We start from the raw sequence: 24,587 nt of genomic DNA, 5'->3' as shown, positions 1-24,587 counted from the left end.
TCTGGCAAACAGGAGTGGACCGCCCTAGAGCCACCATTCCATTCAGTATGTGGTCCAGATGTATGTGTCTGGTGTGGGTTAGATCTGGGCCAGAATAAAAGCAAACTGTGGCCCAGAATAGGGTCAGTTCTGTTCATTTAGATGAATTCTGGCTGATGTGTGATGTTTCTATGGCTTAATTGTGGCCCAGATCTGGCAAACAGGAGCGGATTGGCCAAGTGCCATTATTCCATGCGGTATGTGGGCCGGATGTAAGTGTCTGGTGTGTGCCAGATTTGAGCCTCGTGAATTTTGCTAGCTGGCAATATTTTTTCAATTGTCTACAGAACAAACCACCGTTATACAATGACTTGCCTAATTACCCTAACTTGCCTAATTATCCTTATTAACCTAGTTAAACCCTTTAAATGTCACTTTATGCTGTATTCTAGCCTCTTGAGAAACACCTAGTAAAATATTATGTGCTGTCATCATGGCAAAGATAAAATAATTCAGTTATTAGAGATTAGTTAAATCAAAATGGCTAATAATTCAAACTTTAACTGTATTTTTAGCTTAGAAATATAACAAAAATAACTGAACTAAAAACAGAACAAATATAAAAATGTAATTTAAAATCGGAATGAAATAAAATAGTCTCTCAAAGTTACTAGGAACTCTTCTTCACCATGTCAAGTAAGCCCCAGACAAAAGAAATGAAGCAAATAAGCAATGAAACATGACTTTAAACCCATATGTGCTCCACAAGAGAAATGAATCGTTCAGAAGCAGGTGAAATCAAACTGCTATCCGACTCAAAAAATCTTGCAACGTTGCAGGAGCCAAAAAATCAGTCTCCGCTCTCACTGGCATCTAACTCTCTCTTCACCTCGGCTGTCATGTTCTTCAGTTTTAGGCGTGAGAAAGCAACAAGTCTGAAAATTCACTCACAATAAAAGAAGTGTCTAGTTTCTCCAAGAGCGCAGCAGGAGGAGGAGTCCATACCCTTGCTATACACGCTGGTTCTACGCGTTAGAAGAACACAACGGTAAGATCCAAATGGAGCGGGGCAAGAATCACAGGTCACTGGGTGAACACAGCGGGCTTCTCTAATGGCCGATTGAAGGGATTAATATCCCGAGGACCACAGCAGGTGAGAAATCAAACACAGATTCAACCTTAAATTCGCTAGCTCCTCTAAGAGAAGACATGCTGGTAAACAATCTCAAACTGTGAAGTGACTGTGGCTGTGGAATGAGGGAAAGTGTAGTTTATCTGTCCAGCATGATGATGGCGATATAGTTGAGTCTTTATGGTTAAAGTACAAACGAAATCAAAACTAGCCAAATGATTTTGTTCGTTCATATTGCTAGTTTTGTGGTGAACAAATCTTCTGTGCCTTTAAGAAGAAAAAAAGTTTGCTCTTGTAATCTAAAATTGAAATCTGAAAATGCATTTAATGTTTGTTTTCAGTTAAATTTTCAGATTAGGTCTAACCACGCCCCTCCAACTGCCAGTTATGACAACAAACAGAAATAGTGAGGAGGAGGTGTCTGATAGCTTGTAATAACTCTTCTAAAACCCATTTCCGGATCTTTCTGAATGAAATACCTACTTTACTACATCAAATCAGCTTGCAGTAGAAAAAACAAGCCATGCCCACTGTTTTCTCATTTAGTAATCTGTTTCTCTGCAGCACAATATGAACCCAATACGAACCAAAACGAAAAAATTAATGCTTGCAGTTTCAGGATCATGTTGACTGTAAGGGCTTAACGTTTAAAAAAAACCAAATAAGAAAAAAATAAAAATAGTAATAATAATTTGCCTCTTTGCAAATTTAAATTTTCATCAAACATATTAACATATTGGCATTTACAATCTTTTTTTGCAGTATTGTAAAACCAGCAAGATTCATTACTGTTCAAAAGATATAGAGCTCTATAATGATCTAGGCGCAAAGTCTAAAGTGCAGGGGAAAAAGCATTAAGGGCGTATCAGAATCCACTTTTGCTATTTTAAGGATGGAAAAATACGCTCTGCGCCCCGGCGCATGGTCTAACAGGTTGAGCTTACTCTCTTAATGAGTTATTGGTGTGTTTTAAGAATAAACCAATCAGAGTTTCATGTCCCATTCCCTTTAAGAGTCAGTTGCGTCGCGCCATGGTGGATTTGCTATTTACACGGCGGACTTTGTAAGTGGAAAAAGGGAACGCTTTCCTAGCGAGAAAACAGTTGAACAGACCATCTGCAGCGTGAGGATAAAGAATGATTCTCCTCCAATCGTCCTCTTTACTTTCTCTTTCACTTTCTGTCCTTCATTGATAAGGAAATGTGTTGTACGCAGACATCTGTTAGCCTACATAATTAATTTTGTTTGTTAAGTGCAAAGATTTGTTCCAAAACTATTTATAATTTCAGTTCTAATTTCCAGCAAACGAATAAATGAACAATAATAACGAAGTGTACGAAACTGAGATATATCCAAAGACACTTCCTATGCCTCATATGGTTCAAAACCTGACAGGTAGACAAATCTAAGCTTGTTTTTAATAAAACAAATATAAATATGTATATAATACTGCTAATAATAATAACTTTATACAAAAGTACATTGTCGTGAATAAATGGAAAAAAGCCCCAGAGATAAAGAAGGCATGGAGGCAGTGTTTTTATATTTATATAGAAAGTAATAAATTTTGTAATATTTTAATCCTTTAATTATTTTTTATCTTTAAAGATATTTCTGTATTGCTGTGCATCCTGTGTGCTTCAAGCAATGTGTAAGCGAAGTGCCCAACTGACATGCTCTGCTCTGGACTTCAGACCTGCTTTTAGTTGGTCTATTGCACAGTCTATTTTAGTTCAGTAAAATAGCAACACGCCAACAATGCGTCTTAACACACCTCTATTCTAGACCGAGACACCCATGAGTCTACAAAGTGGCGCAAATGGATTTGCTATTTAACGTGGCTGAAAATGGAAAATTAAGGTTGCATATCCATGCTACAAATATAAATAAAAGTCATTTTTCAATCAAAAAAAATATTATAAGTTTCTATAGAATCAGTTTCTCCAGTACTTAATGCCTTGTGATCAAGACATATTTTAAGCTGATTTTCTGCTTTAGAAATAATATTCTTATTTATTTATTAACTGCTTTTGTTGTAAAAACAAAACTCCTGCAATATAATAAAGTGTAATTTTTTGTTATTATTATTTCAGGAATATAAAGATTAATAAGATTTTTATATATCTCTCTCAATAAGATCATCATTTATTTTAAATGGATGTAACATTTTAAATGTAATTGTAAAAAAAAATGTTTAAAATATTATAGTTGTCTTTACTGAGATGTATTAAACTATAAAGACACAGAGACTGGATTGACAAATGACACAAACTGGACTATTTGGTGCATTAAAGCTCAGCAGGTTGAATAAAATAACAATGAATAAATATTTCATGCTGTGGAAAACCTACTGTGTAACCAAGCTGTTTTTTTTTCCTGAACTCTTTCATACACCAGCCCATTACATAATGTTTCAATCCGAAAGCTGAAGAAAGATTTTCTCTTTAAACACAGTCGGGGGCCGTTTCACTCATCTGACACAAAACACCAGAGCATCTTCCTTCAAGTTCTTGATGTGAGACCTGGCTGAGCCAAAGCAACTGACTGTATAGTGAGTCAGCAGCTCACATATATGTATGTTCAGAATAAAAACAAAACATTTTTTGGTGTTATTTATCAATATTTTATTTTTAAGGTTATTTTAAGGTCAGCAAAAGCTCCAAAACAGTGACAAAAATCACTTTCAGAAGCATTCAAAACTTTGTGCTAACACACAGCTGTATATACAGTAGACACTCTTACCTTTGCGATCTGCACACACCAGTTGAGCAGCAGCTGTGAGCCGATGTTGTCCTGGTGTTCATGAACGTAGTCCAGCAGGCAGCCGTGGGGCATGAGCTGAGTCACCAGCTGAATAGTGGGACTCAAGCAGACCCCTAAAAGACGCACCAGATGAGGATGCTCCATACTGGCCATGATCAGCGCCTCCTGAGGGACACCCAAAGAAACACTGGAAATGTGCTTTTTATATCAACCCCCGGGATCATTTCCAATATATTTTCTAATTAGTACTTTAAAGTTAGGTTGGTTGTTGCCAACTATCTCAATACAATGTACATTAACATCATGTTTTAATCAATATCAAAACTGCTCAAAAGAGACCCAGTACCTGGACAAGAAAGTCTGAATCTGTGTTCTGCGTTTCAGTTTACACAATAAAAAATGCTGGGTTCCACACAATACTAAATTACAAATTTAAGTGCATTGAACATAACAAATTAAGTCACCCCCCCCCCCCAAAAAAAAGTTATTAAATTAATAAATAAGTAGTTTGAACAAGCAGCAAAAGTAGTTTTTTGAGTGTATTACAAAGACAAGACATATTTAGGCCATGGGTTTATTTGTTGGGTTTGTTTGGGTGCGATTTACATAATAGTGTTTTCAAGATGCATTATCATCCATTGGTGGCAAAAAAAAAAAAATAAACTATGCACTGAACCAAATGAAGCTAGCATATTTTGCTGATTATTGCTGCTGAAAATGATCAGTTATTAACATGTTGGGCTGATGGTGTTTGTGGTTGGTCAATCTATTGCAGGATTCCAGGGCAAGAATCTTGACAACAGTCGTTCATATTTCAAAAGAAATCAGCTCGTTTATTAGTGCACATTTCAGGCCTCATGCAGGTATGTCTCTCATGTACAGTTGAAGTCAAAATTATTAGCCCCTTTTTGATTATTATTATTTTTTTTATATTTCCCAAATGATGTTTAACAGAGCAAGGAAATTTTTACAGTATGTCTGATAATATTGTTTCTTATGGAGAAAGTCTTATTTGTTTTATTTCGGCCTGAATAAAAGAAGTTTTTAATTTTTAAAAAAACAATTTTGGGACAAAATTATTAGCCCCTTTAAGAATTTTTTTTCCCCGATAGTCTACAGAAAAAACCATCGCTATACAATAACTTGCCTAATTACCCTAACCTGCCTAGTTCACCTTATTAACCTAGTTAAGCTTTTAAATGTCACTTTAAGCTGTATAGAAGTGTCTTGAAAAATATCAAGTAAAATATTATTTACTGTCATCATGACAAAGATAAAATAAATTAGTTATTAGAAATAGGTTTCTAAAACTATTATGCTTAGAAATGTGATAAAACAATCTTCCCTCCATTAAACAGAAATTGGGAAAAAAAATAAACAGGGGAGCTAATAAGTCAGGGGGGCTTATAATTCTGACTTCAACTGTATATGAGAAAAATATTTGCGGTGATTAAGCTGTTTTTTTCTGATGTGTTTGCCAGCCATTGTTGACAGAAGACTCAGAAATCGAAAGCACTTCCTGTCTGTTTTACTAATTTTACAAAAAACGTATTGTTTTGTTGTAATTATCAATATATACCATTAAAAACAGACCCTTCACAGTGTTCAAATTTCAAAGTTCAAATACGATCAAAAATGAGAGAGCATTTTAAACTCCTTTTATGGAATAGTGTTCTAAAACGCATATCCACATTTGCCGACCCCAGGGGGTTAAATAACATATTTAATGATGATGAAATAAATGTGCGGATGATTTCACATTTTGGGTTCCCGAATCAACTGTAATTGTGATTGCAGTTCTGAAATCAAAAGGTGTGTAGCTAATGGACCGAATGCAATGCTATCTATGAAATGTCAAATATCAGTCTGGGCATAAAATTTAAAATGGTCCAAGTGATTGCATTCTGCATATTTATGAATGGATGCGAAAGTTGGACAGTGCAAAAGGCAAAGAAAAGTGAATTGATGTGTTTGACTTCTGGTACTGGAGACACCTATGGATTCTGTGAAAGGCAAAAGTAACAAACAAACAAGTGCATCAAACCGGACTTGTCATTAAAAGGAAAATAAAATAGCATATACTGATTTCCAATCCATTGAAAAAAAAACCCAAAACAGCAGATCAGGCAGTCAATGAGGTCATTGGTTGGACACAATCAAAGCTGACACAGGCCTCTCAAAATATTAATTGGGAATCACAGAACATCATCAACTCAAATGTTAGGCTACTATCTTTTTGATTACAGCTCACATACATATTACCTATTAAATTCAGGTTGCAAAAAACCGCACCAATTCCTGATTACTAAGTCCTTCCTTAAATTATTTTGAATATCCCACAAAATTGATTTCCTGTGGTTTAGACAGCATAAACAGGCAGAACAATGTATTCAGTAGTATATAAACCATGCAATCAATGATGTTGTTAACATCTGAGTATTGGCAGAATGGCTGTGAATACATGTAACCGACCAAATCTTGAAGTAATTGCAAACACTCAATACAGGACAGGTTACAGATTTACTATAGTGTGAGAGCAACTCTCCCTAATGTTGATGGTAGTATAACAAGCTCATTTGCATAATGACAAATGCAATCTCCCAAGGACAGCGCAAATTAGGTAGTGAACAAGCAGAGCTGATTGTAATCAGGTGCAGTTAACCTGAAAACATGCTAAATGATTTAATGCTGCCTTTACAGTACGTTCTAACGGAATTTTAGGAGACTGTTTCCTTGTTGAAAATAAGACTTGAATGGCTCTGAAGTCATATTTACAGCTGGGATGTTGATTTTGATAGCTGAGCTTCTGCGTTGGTGAGATCCAAGAACCTTAAACATGGTGATGAGGAGAACAATTGCTCTTTATTTTCTTTATTTTAGAACGTACTGCATATTTTATATATATATATATATATATATATATATATATATATATATATATATATATATATATATATATATATATATATATATATATATATATATATATATATATATATATATATATATATATATGAACAATCAATTAAAGCATATTTTAGGTTTCATAAATGGTAAAGTTTGCAAGCGTTTGAATTAAGAATCATTTTAATTCGATAGTCAATAAACTAGATGCTACTGCATTTGAATGCATCAAAATTGTTACTAGGGATGTCCAGATCCGATCACGTGATCAGAAAGCGGGCTTGATCACCTGGTTTCAGACTTGAACGGAATTGAACATTACCTTCTGATCATATTTAAATGTACAGCTGCCATCAGAATTATTAGCCCCCCTGAATTATTAGCCCCCCTTGTTTATTTTTCCCCCAATTTCTGTTTAACGGAGAGAAGATTTGTTCAACACATTTCTAAACATAATAGTTTTAAAAACTCATCTCTAATAGCTGATTTATTTTATCCCTGCAATGATGACAGTAAATAATATTTTACTAGATATTTTCAAGACACTTCTATACAGCTTAAAGTGACATTTAAAGGCTTAACTAGATTAACTAGGCAGGTTTGGGTTATTAGGCAAGTTATTGTATAATAATGGTTTATTCTGTAAACTATCAGAAAAAAAAATAGCTTAAAGGGGCTAGTAATTTTTACCTTAAAAAAAAAAAAATCAAAGGTGGTTAGATAATACTCATTGCAACTGTACATATTTAAATTCTCGTTACTTTTTAACAATCTATAGTTATGTGGTGGCAACAGAGTTGTTTCTTGACTTCACACAGAAGTTGAAGCTTGAAGCAGAAAGTGCAAGTATGTCTGCAGGCTGTAGGTAATATAAAGTTGATGACGACAACATTGGCTTTGGCAATATTGTGACATATGTAAACTTGGGATTGCAAGAGGTGGAAGGAAAAGGCTATATTTAACACAACAAACCTGATGAGGCACCTCTAAAACAAACACCCAACACAATACAGCGAGTTTACCCAGGCAACCCAACCGAAGACGAGGCGGCTCAAGCTGCAGGAGAGTTTGAAGAGGAGAGAAAAATGCTCCGTGACAATGCAAAGGCACGGGACAGAACCAGAACCACAGGACCTGCCATTCAGAACCCTGGGTTCTTTTGCTTATGAAGCATGTCGAACCTTGATTTAATTTTTTTTGTATTATAGAAGTATCAGATCGTATTTCAGTATCGGTAGACCCTCAAAATGAAATGACTCGGCCTCAAGGGCAAAAAAAAAACCTGATCTGGACATCCCTAGTTGTTACCATAACTTTATAAGTGGGAAGTAGGACTTTTCCAATAGTATCAAGGCAACATAAGAGTTAAAAATGGTGCAAATATCGGTCAACTGACTATTGCAAACCTTAGTACATTATCCAGCTGGATTCATCCAAATACTCCTGTAATAAATTATACATTTGAAAAGAGTGCATGTATTGACAGCAAAGAGGGTTTGAACTGGTGCAAGCTGCTAGTAAATCTGCCCCTTTGCCTTTAGACTGTACTTCATAATATTTATAATATTACAGTAATCAGCACAGTTAGTTTCAAAATTAAAAATATCGGGTAACACGTTAAAATAATGGTCCATTAGTTAATATATTTACTGTACCAACATGAACAAACAATTAGTAATACATTACTGTATTTATTCATCTTTGTTGTACTTGGTTAATATTATTTAAGTTAAATAAAGTTTGTTCAGGTTAGCTCATGTTAACCTACATGCTGGACTTATAATAATGCATTAGTTATGCTGAACTATGATCAATAAATGCTTTACACGATTATTCAGTAACACTTTATTTTGATGGTCTATTTGAGAATTAGTACACTCTCTGCTTAATATCTGCTGATACTGCTCCTTCAACAGACATTTAACTCACTATAAGAAACTTTGTAAGAACATGTCAACTTACACTAACCCTAACCGAACCTAACAGTCTACAAATAATCTAATGAGAATTATTTGGCATGTAGATGCAATGTAACTTAAATTCAACAAACGGATCATCAAAATAAAGTGTGACCATTTATTTATACTCGGGTAATGTTAGTAAATGCAACAAAGTGTTGCCAAATAATGCTAATCAGCATCTAAAAACAATTCCAAAGGATTATGTGATGTTGATGTAATCGTTTTAATTTAACATTTTTAAAAAAATCACATTTATAAATTCACAACACACTAAATATCATAAACACAACTCGTTGATTTGCAGTGGTAGTGTACTGGAGATTTCCAGTAAATTAATTGACCCTTCTGCGCTTGCATTCTTACTTTGTAAAGTATAGTTTAACTGTAAATTACTCACATCCATAAACTCCACATTGGCTTTAGGTCCCGTGCTTTCATTGAGTATCTTTATGGCCACAGGAATCTTCACAGTTTCCCCTTCTGGAACCCAGATTCCCTTATAAAGAAGATTGCAGAAGAAGTCAATTGCAAGCAAAAAAAAAAAAAAATAATAATAATAATAATAAAAAAAAATAATAATAATAATAAATAATAAAATAAAATAAATAAAGAAAAATAAATAAATACTACTACTACTACTACTACTACTACTACTACTACTACTACTATGCATATTTATTGTTAAAGAAGCAAATACAACTCAATCACACAAACAGAAACACAAAAAATGAATGCAGTACCTTGTAAACAGTGCCAAATGCTCCAGTTCCCAAGATCTTGACCCTCTTGAGCTCAGTTTCCTTCAGTATGCGTAACTGTGCCTGGTTAGGAGCCGTGCCACTGGGTGTTAAAGGCTCCACCAACTGCTCAAGACACAAAATCAAAACCAAAGTCACTCTACATGATCAGAGAACATATAAACTGTAACTACAACACCTACTTAAGTTTAAACTTATATGTTCCTCCTGATTTTACTAGTTCATCAAGTATAAATATGCTCCTTATGTTATAGACATGGTTCCCAATTGCAATGCGTTACTTCTTAAATTCTTTTATTGACATTATTTGACTTGACGTACCATTTCTAAACTGATTGTTAAACTTATCAGGAGGTTCATGACTACCAGGTACTTTTAATTTCAATCAATTCACCTGAGAAAGTTCCTAAAACATTCTTACATCTCAATTATGATTTTAATACCACAACCTCAAACTATTATGACAAGATTTTCTGTATGACACACAATACTCACTTGCCACTGACAATTTTCTTCAGCTGACCGCGTCAAAAATGACTGTCAACACCAGACAACCCCCCCCCCCCCCCCCCAAAAAAAAGAAAAAAACTTTAATTTTTTTTCTTTGAAGTTTGGAAGACCTCAACATTAGAATTTTAATAAAAAACCTGAAAAATCACATGTACATCATTATTGACAGCCTTTGCTCAATACTTTGTTGATTTGGTAGCAATTACAGCCTCAAGTCTTTATGAATATGATGCCACAAGCTTGCCACGCTTGTCTATGTGAATTTTTGCCCATTCCTCGTTGCAGTACCTCTCAAGCTCTGTCAGGTTGGATGGAAAGCGACGGTGTACACCCATTTTCAGACCTCTCCAGAGATGTTCAATAGGATTTAGGTCTGGGCTCTGGCTTGGCCCCTCAAGGACATTCACTGAGTTGTTGTGAAGCCACTCCAGTGATATTTTGGCGGTGTGCTTTGGGTCATTGTCCTGCTGGAAGATGAACCGTCACCCCAGTCTGAGGTCAAGAGCACTCTGAAGCAGGTTTTCATTCAGGATGTCTCTGTACATTGCTGAATTCATCTTTCCCTCTATCCTCATTAGTCTTCCAGTTCCTGCTGCTGAAAAACATCCCCACAGCATGATGCTGCCACCACCATGCTTTACTGTAGGGATGGTAGTAGTCTGGTGATAAGCTGTGCCTGGTTTTCTCTAAACATAACGCCTAGCATTCACTCCAAAAAGTTCAATTTTAGTCTCCTCAGACCAGAGAATTTTGTTTCTTATGGTCTGAGAGTCCTTCAGATGCCTTTTGGCAAATTCCAGGCAGGAAGTGGCTTCCGTCTGGCCACTCTACCATACAGGCCTAATTGGTGGATTGCTGCACAGATGGTTATCCCTCTGTAAGGTTCTTATCTTTCAACAGAAGAACGCTGAAGCTCAGATAGAGTGACCATCGAGTTATTGATCACCTCCCTGACTAAGGCCCTTCTCCCCCGATAACTCAGCTTAAATGGCCGGCCAGTTCTAGGAAGAGTCCTGGTGGTTCCAGACATCTTCCACTTACAAATGATGGAGGCCGCTGTGCTCACTGGAACTTTCAGAGCAGCAGAAATTTTTCTGCAACCTTCCCCAGCCTTGTGCCTCAAGACAATCCTGTCTCAGAGGACTACAGACAATTCCATTGTCTTCATGCTTGGGTTGTGCTTTGACATGCACTGTCAACCCTGGGACCTTATATCGACAGGTGTATGCCTTTTCAAATCATGTCCAATCAACTAATTAAACTCTAATTAAGCTGCTGAAACATCTTAAGAATGATCAGTGGAAACAGACTGTACCTGAGCTCAAATTAAAGCTTCATGGCAAAGGCGGTGAATACTGATATAACATGATTTTTCAGGTTTTTTATTTTCTATTGTATTGTATGCAGGTACTTTTACCTTTAAAAAATATACCCTTTCTTTACTTTACTTAAATTGAGTGTTGCCCGCTGATTAAACACTGATGAAAAACTTCACATTGATGAGGGAAAACCTAGACATTCACTGAGTTTGTGATGAAGAAGAGGTTGTTTATTCATGCAAAACAGATCTGAGGATAAAATTATTTAGCTGCTTAATTTTATTGGTTTAGACAATGCAGGTAATTTTTTTTTTAACCCAGAAAGCAAACGGTGTAAACAGAATTCAAGGACAACAGGAGGGTTGACCATACCATAGGATGCTATACTTGCTTTTCTGTATGCTCTGAACGAGTACAGAATCTCAAGCTCTAATGTCAGCTCTACAAAGAGGTGCATGACTGTCTAATCTACTGGATGTATGTTTTGATCAGAGTCCTGAATTTGCTTTAGATGCAGTCCTTGACAAATATGTTTATTTTGCCCTAGTATGACACAGAACACTTTCTTAAATTATTTAACTAATTTTCTTGAACGAACACTTTCTTTTGAATACATAGTATCAGACATTTTTACAACAGTATACAAGTTTTGTGAAAAAGATACAATACTATAGTACCCTTTTAAATAAAAGAAATGCTGGAAAGGAAAGCCAAACACTGCAGAAGAAACCAAAACTTAGATGCTTCATCTGCTGTTCTACATTCTGCAGTTTTCATCACTGTGCAGAGCTTGCCCATCATGTATTCAGTTCAAAATAGTGTACTGCTCAACCTTCAAGGTTCTTTATAGTCTGCACCTCATTATCCGTGTGAGATACTGCATCCATATATTGCACGTGTGCTTTGGGTTCAGACTGCTCATTTTCCACAGACTTCTACTTCAACTTTTATATGGGTAAGAGATTTTTAAGGCAGTCCACTGACTTTCACTTCCATTTCCACCTTTAAGCATCAGAATTGTCACAATTTGGAAATATTTTTTCTTCTAATGATTAATGTAAGGATTTTTGGCCTTTTTTATTTATCATAAACCCACCCTAAACTTTGAGAAACCAACACTTCAATAAAATATCATGACTGCAGACCTCATTTCAGAATACATTTCTTTTATTAATGCTGATATTTTTAAGTATATTTGCTCACACTTTATTTTAAGGCAGGGGTCTCAAACTAAAATTGGCAGGGAGCCATTTTAGTGAATGACAATTCATAGGAGGGCTGTTTAAACATTTAATCATGTGAAAAAAGTGGAAACCTGATGCTATTAATGCACTCAGACATTCTTCCCCAGAGAATCAAAGCTACTTCTTTTTGTTTCTTGTTGTTCATATTGAAGGGGTAGTTTAAATTGCTATGAAAATGCTACAATTTAATGATAATATTAATAATAATATTAATAATAATAATAATAACAATAATAATAATAATAATGATAATAATAATAAAACAACAACAACAACAATCACAATAACAATTAAAAAACAATAAAATAATAATAATAATAATAATAATAATAAATAAGAACAACAACAAAAACAACAACAACAACAATAATAATAAAAAATAAATTAATAATAATAATAATAATAATAATAATAATAATAATAATAATAATAATAATAATAATAAATAAGAACAACAACAAAAACAACAACAACAACAATAATAATAAAAAATAAAAATAATAATAATAATAATAATAATAATAATAATAATAATAATGACAAGATATTATGTCATTCTAACTTTTTTTTCCTCACCGCCAAGTTTGCTTTTTTTTCACCATGCACTTCTTTATTAATGAACCTGCAATACGGGATTTATATAAATGAAGTAGCTCCTAAAACAGCAGATCAGTTTAGTGCAATACACTCGCCCAACTGCAACTTCCATAATATTGACTTAAAGCTGATATAAAAAGCATCCACAGTGGCTCCACAACATTTTGAAGTATTTTTATAAGTTTCCATTTAAAGGTCTAAAAATGACTCCCATTATTCCATTTGAGGTTTCCTGCCATTGAAGTGAGAGAGGCACTTTCAAATGGAAAATTGAGGCTGGCTATAGACCTGACAGACCCTTCATTGCACCATCACGCCAATTGCACTGGCCAGGCTTTCTGTGTGCGATCCAGATCTCATGTTTCCTCAGACCAAATGTGGTCAATAATATGTATGTACTGCATTCAAATTATTCAAACCTTTTTAAACATTGTGGGATTTGATCTCTCACCTCAGTTTCTAGGAAACGTCGTAAAGCTCTCTTCTTCTTTATGCTTTTTCGGCGGAAAAAGATGGCAAATCCAAGAGCCACAATTACGACCACAAACATCCCACCAATCACCCCAGCTGCAATCAGAGGAGTCCTGGAGGAAAATGCAGTCGCTTAAAACCGAGAAACTGCAACATAGTAAACTGCTGAGGCAAAACAACTGTGTGTTCATTCATTCATTCATTCATTCATTCATTCATTCATTCATTCATTCATTCATTCATTCATTCATTCATTCATTCATTCAATTATTAAATAATTAATTATTATGGCATTTTAAGAGTATTATTACAGCACCCAGCAAATATTTTGAATATTTTGCTCACTGTCATATTTTTTATGATGTCATTTACATCCTCGCTATTTTATGGCCTCTGCTCTCATATTACCTGTTCCACCTGTCTGTCATTGTGTATTTAACGGTTGTTGTTAGAAGGGATACAGCTGCAAGTTAATGATAATTATATATATTATTTATTATATTACCCATTAATTCTATTTTATTACACAAACCCCAAACCTTACACTCACGGGAATGTAACAACAATAATTGCAACAACAATTATTTATGTTATTTATTAAATCACTCATTAAGTTGTATTTTATTAATGTCTACCCCTTCCCAAACGCTAAACCCAACCCTCTCAGTAATGTAAAAATATGGATCATTGTTGTACAGTGTCACAAAAATGATGCTATATTGATGCGAGTATCCTCAGCTTTATCCCTTCTAGACTTTACTAGCTTTAAGCCTCTGTGCTTCTGCCCTGATTGTCAATTGTTAAATGTGTCTATGTGTAATATTGTTTCTGGACTATTCATTACAATACTATGTAAATGCTTTTTTCTAAATGTTCTCTTTTTATTCCAAAAATAAAAAGGGTTGGTTACATAAATGTTAAAAGGAAACAGTAAAGAAACATTCATATTTATCAAGTGTCTGAACGGTAGTATAGAAATGTTGTATTTAGGACCTGCTAAATATAATTTACACTGTCATAAAAGCTATGCATTGAACAGTATAAATACAAAACTTAAATGAAATTATGAAGTCATTAAGGCATTTACCTGTCCAGTATCCCGATACAATCTTGGATCCGGGGTCCAGTACACCTATGACACAGATAAATAATAATTAAAACAATATAACTACAGTAGAGACTATTGTTGTTTTTTATAATAATAATAATAATAATAATAATAATAATAATAATAATAATAATAATAATAATAATAATAATAATAATAATAATAATAATAATAGCTTTGTAATAGCTTATCACATGGTACAAAATTTGGGGTTATTTATTTATTTTTATATTAAATTTACACTTTATTTATTTATAAATTAATTTAGCACTTATTTATTTATTCATTTGTTAAATAAATTACCACAAATTTATTAATTTTTAAATGAAATTAGCACTTTATATATTTATTCATTTATTTTTAAATGAAATTAGCACTTTATTTATTGATTTAAAATTATTATAGCACTTCTTTATTTATTAGTTTATTACACAAATTACTACAAAATTATTTATGTATTTATTTATTTGTTCATTTATTTTCAAATCAAATTAGCAATTTATTTATATATTTATTGTTCATTTATTTTAGCTTATTTATTAGTTTATTATATACATTAACACTAATTTATTTATTTTTTAATTAAATTAGCACTTTATTTATTTGTTATATAAATTAGCACTATTTTATTTATTTTTCAAATTAAATTAGCACTTTATTTATTTCTTTGTTTGTTTGTTTTTTTTATTAATGTATTTATTAGCCATTATTTAAAACAAATACAAATAGTTATGGCTTCCACATTGATGGAAAATAAATAATTAAATAAAAACAAAAAAACAAACAATCCACACAATCAGTTTGTGTTGGGGTGACATGAAGGAATTTTTTTTTTTTCAGAATTTAGGTAGATTAAACATAAAACAATTAAGTTGTGCCCCAAAAAACTCATTTGAAATTGTTATTTGAACAAACAGCAAACAAAATTTTCTGACAGTATGTTACCCACACTTTTGTTCATAAATGTGCACCACGTCAGCTACTGATCTACCTAGTCATCTTTCTAGCCTCTTTTCTAAGCTTCAGTGCGGTCCACATTCTCTTCATGCAGGAATAAGGCCTGTGACAGTGGTGACCAGGTTCAGTAATCACACAGAGCGCTGCTGAAGAGAGAACGCTTGACAGTAACCAGCGGCAATGACTGTCACCCGCGAGATGAAGGGATCACGGCCGCTTTGTTATGCTGTCCTAGAGCATTGCAGGAGCTTTGATTTGAGAGCCAAGACAGAGCAGAATGAAACAAAAGGTTCACACTGGATGGATGTCTCTGCTGTGTCCAAGTAGATGATCTGCTTCAGATCTATAGATCGTGGCACTGTGAAACTGCACCCAAAATTCCTCATCCCACCGGGCAGTTAAAGTTTGCTTGTTTGAATGAATGCAGACACTTATGGATTTACGAGATGAAACTGAATGAATTTTTTGCCTAGAGCAGTACGGGGAACTTTTGAGATGTTCAGGCTGCACAAAGGAGGATCTTTTAGACATACTCCTGTCATTACAATGCATTTCTTTACACTGCAACTTAAACTTTATAGACCTTTTAAGGGGGTACCGGAGAAGTTTTGACAGCCTCATATTTGTGTTTTTTCAGTTTCTTATAAAAATATTAATAGCTAAGTCTGATGACATAGAGTATTTAAAAATATTCAATTAACTGAAAGCAGCATGAATGTACATGTATTTGAAGAAATTTATTTTTAAATATAATATAAAATGTTAATACAAAAAAAAATCACAGTTTGTGACCCTTTTTTGTTGGCAAGGCCATATGAGAAGAAGGGATACTTCACTCAAAAATGCTAATTTAGTCATCATTTACTTTTACATTTACATTTACCTTGGTATTGTTTCAATCACCCCAATATTTATATATAAAAAAAAAAAAACTCAAGCAAAAACAAATTAAATTAAATTAAATTAAATTAAATTAAATTAAATTAAATTAAATTAAATTAAATTAAATTAAATTAAATTAAATTAAATTAAATTAAATTAAATTAAATTAAATTAAATTAAATTATTAATAAAATAAAATAAATTAATGGATAAATGAATCAATAAAATGAACAAATAACCAAATAAATAAATAAATACAAAACACACATACAATAAATAAATAAATAAATAAATAAATAAATAAATAAATACAAACATATACAAACAAACTAACTAAAGAAATAACTAACTAACTAACTAAATAAATAAATAATTTATTAAATACATACAAACAAACAAACACAAATAAAAAAGAATAAAAATAAATAAATAAATACAAACATACAAATAAATTATCAAATAAATAATTAAATAAATACCAAAAATATATGAACAAAAATAAATAAATAAATAAATACAAAGAAATAACCAAGCAAATGAATAAAAATATATGCAAAGAAATTATTAAAAATAATAAAAAAAAAAACATTTGCAAACAAAGTAACCAAATAAATAAATAAATAAAAAACATATGAAAACAAAGAAGTAAATAAATAAATAAATGAATAATAAAAAAAACATATGCAAACAAAAAAGTAGCCAAACAAACAAACAAACAAGCAAACAAACAGACAAACAAAAAAATAAATAAATAAATAAATAAATAAATAAATAAATAAATAAATAAATAAATAAATAAATAAATAAATAAATAAATAAATAAGTAAGTAAATAAATAAATAAATAAATAAATAAATTTAACAACAAAAACCTCTTTTGCTCAATATCTTGCACAATATTGTTTATGTTTTGCGTAAAGTATTTGTATAGTCTGTCTCAGGTTATGTGTTAACTATATATAGTATATGCATAGTTAGCTTACCGCTCCAGTATGTCAGTTACGTATTGGTTAAAAAAAGTTGATCTTACGTCCAGTGTTGTGTTTATATTTATGATTGTTTATTCGTCCATGCATGCAACTGAACTTAAACACTAAAAACTGAACTACCCTGATCCAGTTACTATGACCATTTATGTGAAGCTGCGTTGACACAATCTACATTGTAAAAGCGCTATACAAATAAAGCTGAATTGAATTGAATTGAATGTAGCGGATAATAAATCATAAATTGAAGACTTTATCAAGGCAAGCAGCTATAAGACATTCATAATGTAATTATTACAGCTGCAATGACAACGATGACATCACACTGGCATAGAGCTGACCTGGAGGAAACACACAAGCATGCAGATACTAACCCCTGCGTGCAGTTGGGGTGGCAGGGATGGCACTCGTTGTTGGTCTCGGGATATTTGAAGATAAAGCTGTTTGCTCCCTGCAGACCGTCAGGGCATTTCTCCACACAGTTGGGCCCGTCTTTGAGATGCAGACACTTCACACAGTGATCTGGTCCCTAAAACATGAAAACAGAATACAGGAGAATGACACTTAACTTGTTGAAAATGAAACTATAACATATGTAGAGACCCTTTTTGGTCCTCTGTGAGCTTGATTATTTAGTAAAAAAAAAAAGGTATAGGGATAGTTCACCCAAAACTAAAAAAATCTATCATTATTTACTCCTCCTTTACCTTTTTCTAAACCTGTCTGAACACAAAATAAGTTATTTTGCAAAATGTTAAAAACCTCTAACCATTGACTTTCATAGTGCTTGTTTTTCTTACTATGGAAGTCAATGGTTACAGGTTTCTAACATTTTTCAAAGTAACTTCTTTTGTGTTTTACACTCATTAAGGTTTGGAACCACTTGAGGTTGAGTAAATAGTGAGTAAATTTCAAGTTTAGTTGAACTATCCCGCATGGCGCTGTTCACAACACAAACAAATTGATAGATATTTGATCTAATTGTGCATTTTGAAGCGAAAGTCACATGGTTGGGCGAGTTCCTACATTCTCTTATAGCTTTTATGTTGCTAATTATGCAGCTTAGGAATTGAGATGGAAAGGTAGGTTATCATAAGAAGCTGACAGATTTGTTCATGTGTTTTAAGTCTTATACCGCTATACTTGCATTCTCACTTTTACAGACAAAGTGTAGTTTCATTTAAAAACACACAAATTCTTAAATATGGACCACTTTTTTGGGGATATGGGCTCATTTTATAATGCCCTAGAGTTAAACAAATGAGTTTCACCCATTTTGAATACATTCAGGTGATCTCCGGGAATACGCTTAGCTTCTTTTTTAATTAGATTAGACCATTAGCTTTTCTCTCAAAACAATTCCTATAATTTTCTGATAATTTAAGGCTAGAAAAGAACAACTTTTCGTTTTCTGTCAGTGTTAGTACAAGATGTAACTACAGAAGAGTCAAGCTTTAAATAAGAAACTGATCAAAACTCTATTTTCAATGTTTTGAGTGAAATGCTAATGGTCTAATCCAATTCTATGAATTATGCTAAGCTAAGCTAAGCTAAAAGTGCTTCATCCAGACTCAGAGATTGGTTGAATGTATTCAAAAAGGGTAAAACTGAACCGTTCAACTCAAGGTGTAATGTGAAATGGACGTTGACAACAGGGAGTGAGAATCCAGGTTTATTAAACAGAGATGGTTAGGCAAGCAACAGTCAATACAGGAACAAACAGATGTATACGGGCAATCCAGAACCGTGGTCGATAAACAGACAAATGGCCAGTACAGACAGGCAGCAGGAAACGTAAACAAACAAAACAACAATGCAAAGGCTTAGCACGAAAAGGCAAGGCAAGAAATACATGTGGTAATGTTCATAAACAGTATAACAAGACTCAGCAACAATGTGTGTGTGTTTGTATGTGTGTGCTGTCTTTATAGTCCGTGCAATCAGTTTTTGTGCAGCTTCAGCTGTGTCTGTGTGCGCTTGTCTCATCACTGGAACTAGGAACAGGTGTGTGTATACAAAGTGCATGTATGGGGTTGTAGTCCATGGTGTGGCGGAGTTGTAGTCCATAATGTGGCGGATTTGTAGTCTGTTTACTTGCGATCTGCAGTCGCTAAATCGCTGGTGATGGTGACACTAGGGGAGTTGTAAAATGAGACTATTTTCAAAAAAATTGGAGCATTTCTTTTAATTGTTGAGAAGGTCAGAATGTGCTTTAAAACTTATATACAAAAGGGATTTACAATCATTTTGACTTATGCAATGTGGATTAATCGAATGTGATTTAAAATTCTAATATACACAATGTAGTTATTTGATGGGTAAAAATAACAGAGGTATTATTTTTATTTATTGGATCACTTCTGATGATTTTGAAGGTTTGGTTTACTTACAGGCCCGTGACAGGTGAGAGATTTATCTTCAGCCTTTTCACACTGACTGTCACACTCCACACACGTAGATCCATTGGCAAATTCTCGAACATCTCTGGAAAAAATCATAATACAATTAAGTTGAATAAATATTTTTTTATTATTATTTTACACTGTAAAAAATGCTGGGTTCACGCGAACACGGGCAGAACATGCAAACTCTATACAGAAACAACTGATCGAGTCAAGACTCGAACCAGCGACCTTTTTGCTGTGAGGCGTACGTGCTACCCACTGCACCACAGTGCAGCCCTGTGTTAATTCAGCTTATGTTATACAAGTAGTTTGAACAAGCAGCAACATTTTTTGAGTGTATGAAAAAGTATAGTTTCCCCAGTGATGGGTTGCAGCTGGAAAGGCATCTGCTGCGTAAAACATATGCTGAATAAGTTGGTGATTCATCCTGCTGTGGCAACCCCAGATCAATAAAGGGACTAAGCCGAAAAAAAAAAAAATGAATGAATGAATGAATGTATGAAAAATGTATAATTATTAAGAATGTTATAACAATTCTTAATAATTAATTAATATTTATTTAAATAATTTTGTATAAATAATAACGAAAAGGCATTCAGATGTTCAGAAGAGTAAAGAAATCAATGTTTTACATGTGAGAGTTCGGCACAGTAGAATGGTGATAATTACCTTGTGTCTTTTCATCATATGTGTAATATTGAAATTTTGATTTAATTAAGTTTTTCTACAAAGTATTTGACCCTGGATTACAAAATGTTGCACAGGTATATTTTTGGTAAGACATTACAAGTCAAACCTATTGATTCTAATTCACGCTCAAAATCATTTAAATATTAAGCAAATATCATGTTACATAAAGACACTTTGCAAATTCATAATGTAAATTCATAAAAATCTTAATTGCTAAATAGTAATGGGCATTGCTGAGCAATTCATTTGGACAATTTTACAGGCAATTTTCTCCATATTTAGATTTTTCAATAGTTGTGTCTCAAACACATATTGTCCGATCTCAACAAACCATACATCAATGAAAAGCCTATTTATTCAGGTTTCAGTTGATGTATAAATCTCAATAAAAAAATTAAAATTACATTTATCATATGGTTTTGTTCTCAAGGGTCACTAATGGCCCGATTCCACTTCGAGGTACAGCATGGTACTGCACGGGTCGGTAGGGGTCACCTTTATAGGGCTTGCATTTCCACTGCAAAAAGGGCACCAATAGTTATTTTTTGGTGGCCGTGGTGTACAACAGCAAGTTTCAGTCAACGTCATTCTCATTCTCCAGGAAAAGTCAAAGTAAAGCTGTACTGGTTGTTCACATATAATATGAGAAGTACTTCTCACAAAACAGATGCTTTACACATAAATATTTGTGTAAAAATGTTTATTACTAACCTTTCTATGAACATGGTTTGATTATAACTGCTTATTTGGGTTCACAAACAACACGCAACATATAACCCACAGTCAGTGCAAACCTCTCATCTGTATCTTTAATCTTCACCAGCACATGTAACCTCTGTTAAAGAGTAATTCTTTCATTCCCAAATTCATAATAGTCAAAAAGTTGATAATAATAGTTAAACATGACAGTTTGTTCATCTTTTAGGTTGCAGAAAGAATCATTTGCTCCTTTGCTTTTTCCGGCTTCTCCATTGTTTTTTTTTTGCGCGCCAGTCTCACGTTTGTTTATTTCTGAAAGGATCAGATGTCAGAAGCACTTCAATAATACCGCACACGTTATTATCATCAAAACTCAAGGACTTCAAGAAATTTGTTCGTAAAACAAGACAGGCTTATAAAACAACAACAGGACACAGCAGATTTTGTTCTTCTTGGCTTTGTGGCAGTTCATCAAGATGATGGCAAGGTTTGTTTGAGCTCGTGTCGACCATGGCTTGTTATTATTTGTATATATTATATATTAATGTAACAGTGTAATGTCTTGGCAGTGTTTTTAAAAATGGTGGTTCCTTTGTTTTCATTCTCCTGCTTGTGTGCACTAGTGACGTATCTCTGTAAAGCAATAGTGTTTAGTTGCGCATCTAGCTACGCCTTTTGGTACTCTTTTGTCGTGCTAGGTACCCTTTGCAAAGGGTAATCAAAAAAGTGGTACAGTACGGTTAGATTTTTGGTACTCTTTGACAGTAGAAACAGCCATAAAAGCATACCGAACCGTATAGTACCGAGGAGTACTGTACCACTCAGTGGAAATGGGCCAATAATTTAAGTAACATTTAAAATTTCGTTATTTGATTACAGATACATTTTTGAAAAATATTCTTTGCTTATTCAATAATGCCAGTCAATCACAAGTTTTTGAGTCAAAAGTGACTTTTAAAAATGACGTATTCTCTGAGCTACAACACATCCAGCAGGTTTTGTTTGGTCTGTGACTCATCCTCCATGTCTTCTTGAACCCCAGCCAGCTGAACCACAGACACTACATTAACACACTGGCAAGAACTTGGCCAGTCGGCTGAGTAAGATCCATGAAAAAAAAAAATAATAATGGCATTTTAATTAGAAAAATCTTTCTCAGCGCTGGTCTGAGAGGAAAGAACAAACAGTCCTCTTTAAATTTTATCTAAGCAGATGGCAGCTCAGATTGCAGGAGATACGGCAGAGGAGCTGCCCAGCCGAGCCATCAATACCCTTCCCTTTGTTCGCTTCCATCAGCCCGGGTTTCAGAGAGAGATTTCAGAGGCGGATCCAAAACAGGGAAAGATGCTGCCTTGTCAATAACAGAGTGGGGATCAAAGAAACCTCCCGGATCTTAAAACATCAGAAATCCAGTGGACGAGCGCTTCACAGTTTGAAGTTTCTCACAGACTCATGCTGCTCAAAATGGGTGCTAATGTGGTGCCTCAAACTAACTATCTAAATAACTACAGCTTATTCCATCCCCAGCTATTAATGGGCATTCTACTTTATTTTTATTCAATTTTTGCTATCAAATTTCATTTTTTTATTTTAATATTCAAAATCAGGTTATGCATCCCACATGACAAACCACTATCCCCCAAAAAATACATCAATAGAACGCTTATTTATTCAGATTTCAAGTGATGTATAAATTTCAGTTTCAAAAATTACACTTATGACTGGTTTTGGTGTCACATATAAGATTTAAATTGTCAGTATTTTGATTAAAGATTATTAATTTTTAAATATTCATTCATTCGCTTTCCTTTGGCTTAGTCTCTATTTCAGAGGTCGCCACAGCGGAATGAACTGCCAACTATTCCAGCAAATGTTTTAAGTAGTGGATGTCTCTCCAGCCACAACCTAGTACTGTAAAACACCCACACACTCATTCACACACATTCATACACTACAGCCAATTAAGTTTATTCATTTCACCTATAGTGCATGTGTTTGGACTTTGGGAGAAACCGGAGCACCCGAAGGAAACCCACGCCAACACGGGGAGAACATGCAAACTCCACACAGAAATGCCAACTGGCAGCACCCAGGGTCGGGTCGCAAGAGCAGCAGTCTCAGGAGAGAACCCCAGACTTCCCTTTCCCCAGACACTTCCTCCAGCTCCTCCGGGGGGATCCTGAGGCATTCCCAAGACAGCCAAACACATTGTCCCTCCAGTGTGTCCTGGGTCTTCCTCAAGGCCTCCTCCCAAAAGGACATGCCTGGAACCTCTCCATAGGTAGGCATCCAGGAGGCATTCAAAAGAGATGCCCAAGCCACCCCAGCTGACTTCTCTCGATGTGGAGGAGCAGCGGCTCTACTCTGAGCTCCTTCGGGGTGACAAAGCTCCTCATCCTATAAGGGTGCGCTCTGCCACCCTGTGAAGGAAATTCATTTCGGCCGCTTGTATCCAAGATCTTGTCCTTTCGGTCATGACCCAAAGCTCATGACCATAGGTAAGAGTAGGAACGTGGATTGACCTGTAAATCGATAGTTTTGCCTTTCGGCTTAGCTCCTTCCTCACTCCAACGCACCTGTACATCGAGCGTATTACTGCTGCCACTGCACCAATCTGCCTGTCAATCACACATTCCATCCTTCCCTCACTCGTGAACAAAATGCAAAGATACTTGAACTCCTCCACCTGGGGTGAGGACTCAAACCTGGAGAAGGCAAACCATCTTTTTCCAGGGGAGCAATTCACCTAATTCAGCAAACGTAATTTAAAATGATTCCATTTACTTATAATCAATTGTCCCTACCTATGTACAGCATGTAAAACCTGCATTATTAATTGTAGGCCTATTATTTATTATATTTTATTTGAAAATTAAATTACATTGATTCTAATTTTATATCACTTATTTTGTTCTTTGTTTTATTTAAAAGCAAATCGAGCAAAACTTAATTAAATATGATTCTCTAAAATCTGAATTCGCTTACTGTACCTTCAACCCTCAGCCTGTATATTTTATTGTACCATTTACCTTTATTTTTAATGTTAACATTAATTAAATTGCCATTAATTAATCCTGTAAGTAAACAAAACCTCTAACCCCAATTACTCCAGAAAAATGTAATAAATAAAATAAAACAAAAAGCTGTTCTCAGGTCTGCACTGACACACACAAACACTGCAGCCGATTTAAAGCACGATTAATTGAGTGTAATGAGACTCTCT

General features: G+C 34.1%; 1 protein-coding gene across 3 annotated transcripts in view; it reads right to left on the bottom strand.

Annotated features, from left to right (window-relative positions):
* Window positions 1-24,587, bottom strand: part of si:ch73-383l1.1 — a 258,616-nt gene that overhangs the window by 24,296 nt on the left and 209,733 nt on the right. For 2 of the 3 annotated variants that reach the window (XM_068220987.2, XM_021475936.3), the window contains 7 exons: window positions 19,961-20,054; window positions 17,945-18,099; window positions 14,726-14,770; window positions 13,619-13,751; window positions 9,480-9,602; window positions 9,137-9,235; window positions 3,854-4,039 (listed from right to left, as the gene is read on the bottom strand). In XM_068220987.2, coding sequence (XP_068077088.1) covers window positions 3,854-4,039; window positions 9,137-9,235; window positions 9,480-9,602; window positions 13,619-13,751; window positions 14,726-14,770; window positions 17,945-18,099; window positions 19,961-20,054 — 835 coding nt within the window. Of the gene's footprint in view, window positions 1-3,853; window positions 4,040-9,136; window positions 9,236-9,479; window positions 9,603-13,618; window positions 13,752-14,725; window positions 14,771-17,944; window positions 18,100-19,226; window positions 19,704-19,960; window positions 20,055-24,587 lie in introns of those variants that run through there. The other variant, XM_073949331.1, reaches the window with a different exon arrangement.

This window comes from Danio rerio, chromosome 1, assembly GCF_049306965.1.
Source record: "Danio rerio strain Tuebingen ecotype United States chromosome 1, GRCz12tu, whole genome shotgun sequence".
NCBI classification, from domain to species: Eukaryota; Metazoa; Chordata; class Actinopteri; order Cypriniformes; family Danionidae; genus Danio; species Danio rerio.
The sequence above is the reverse complement of the archived record's forward strand: the minus strand, read 5'-3'. Positions and strand labels throughout refer to the sequence as shown.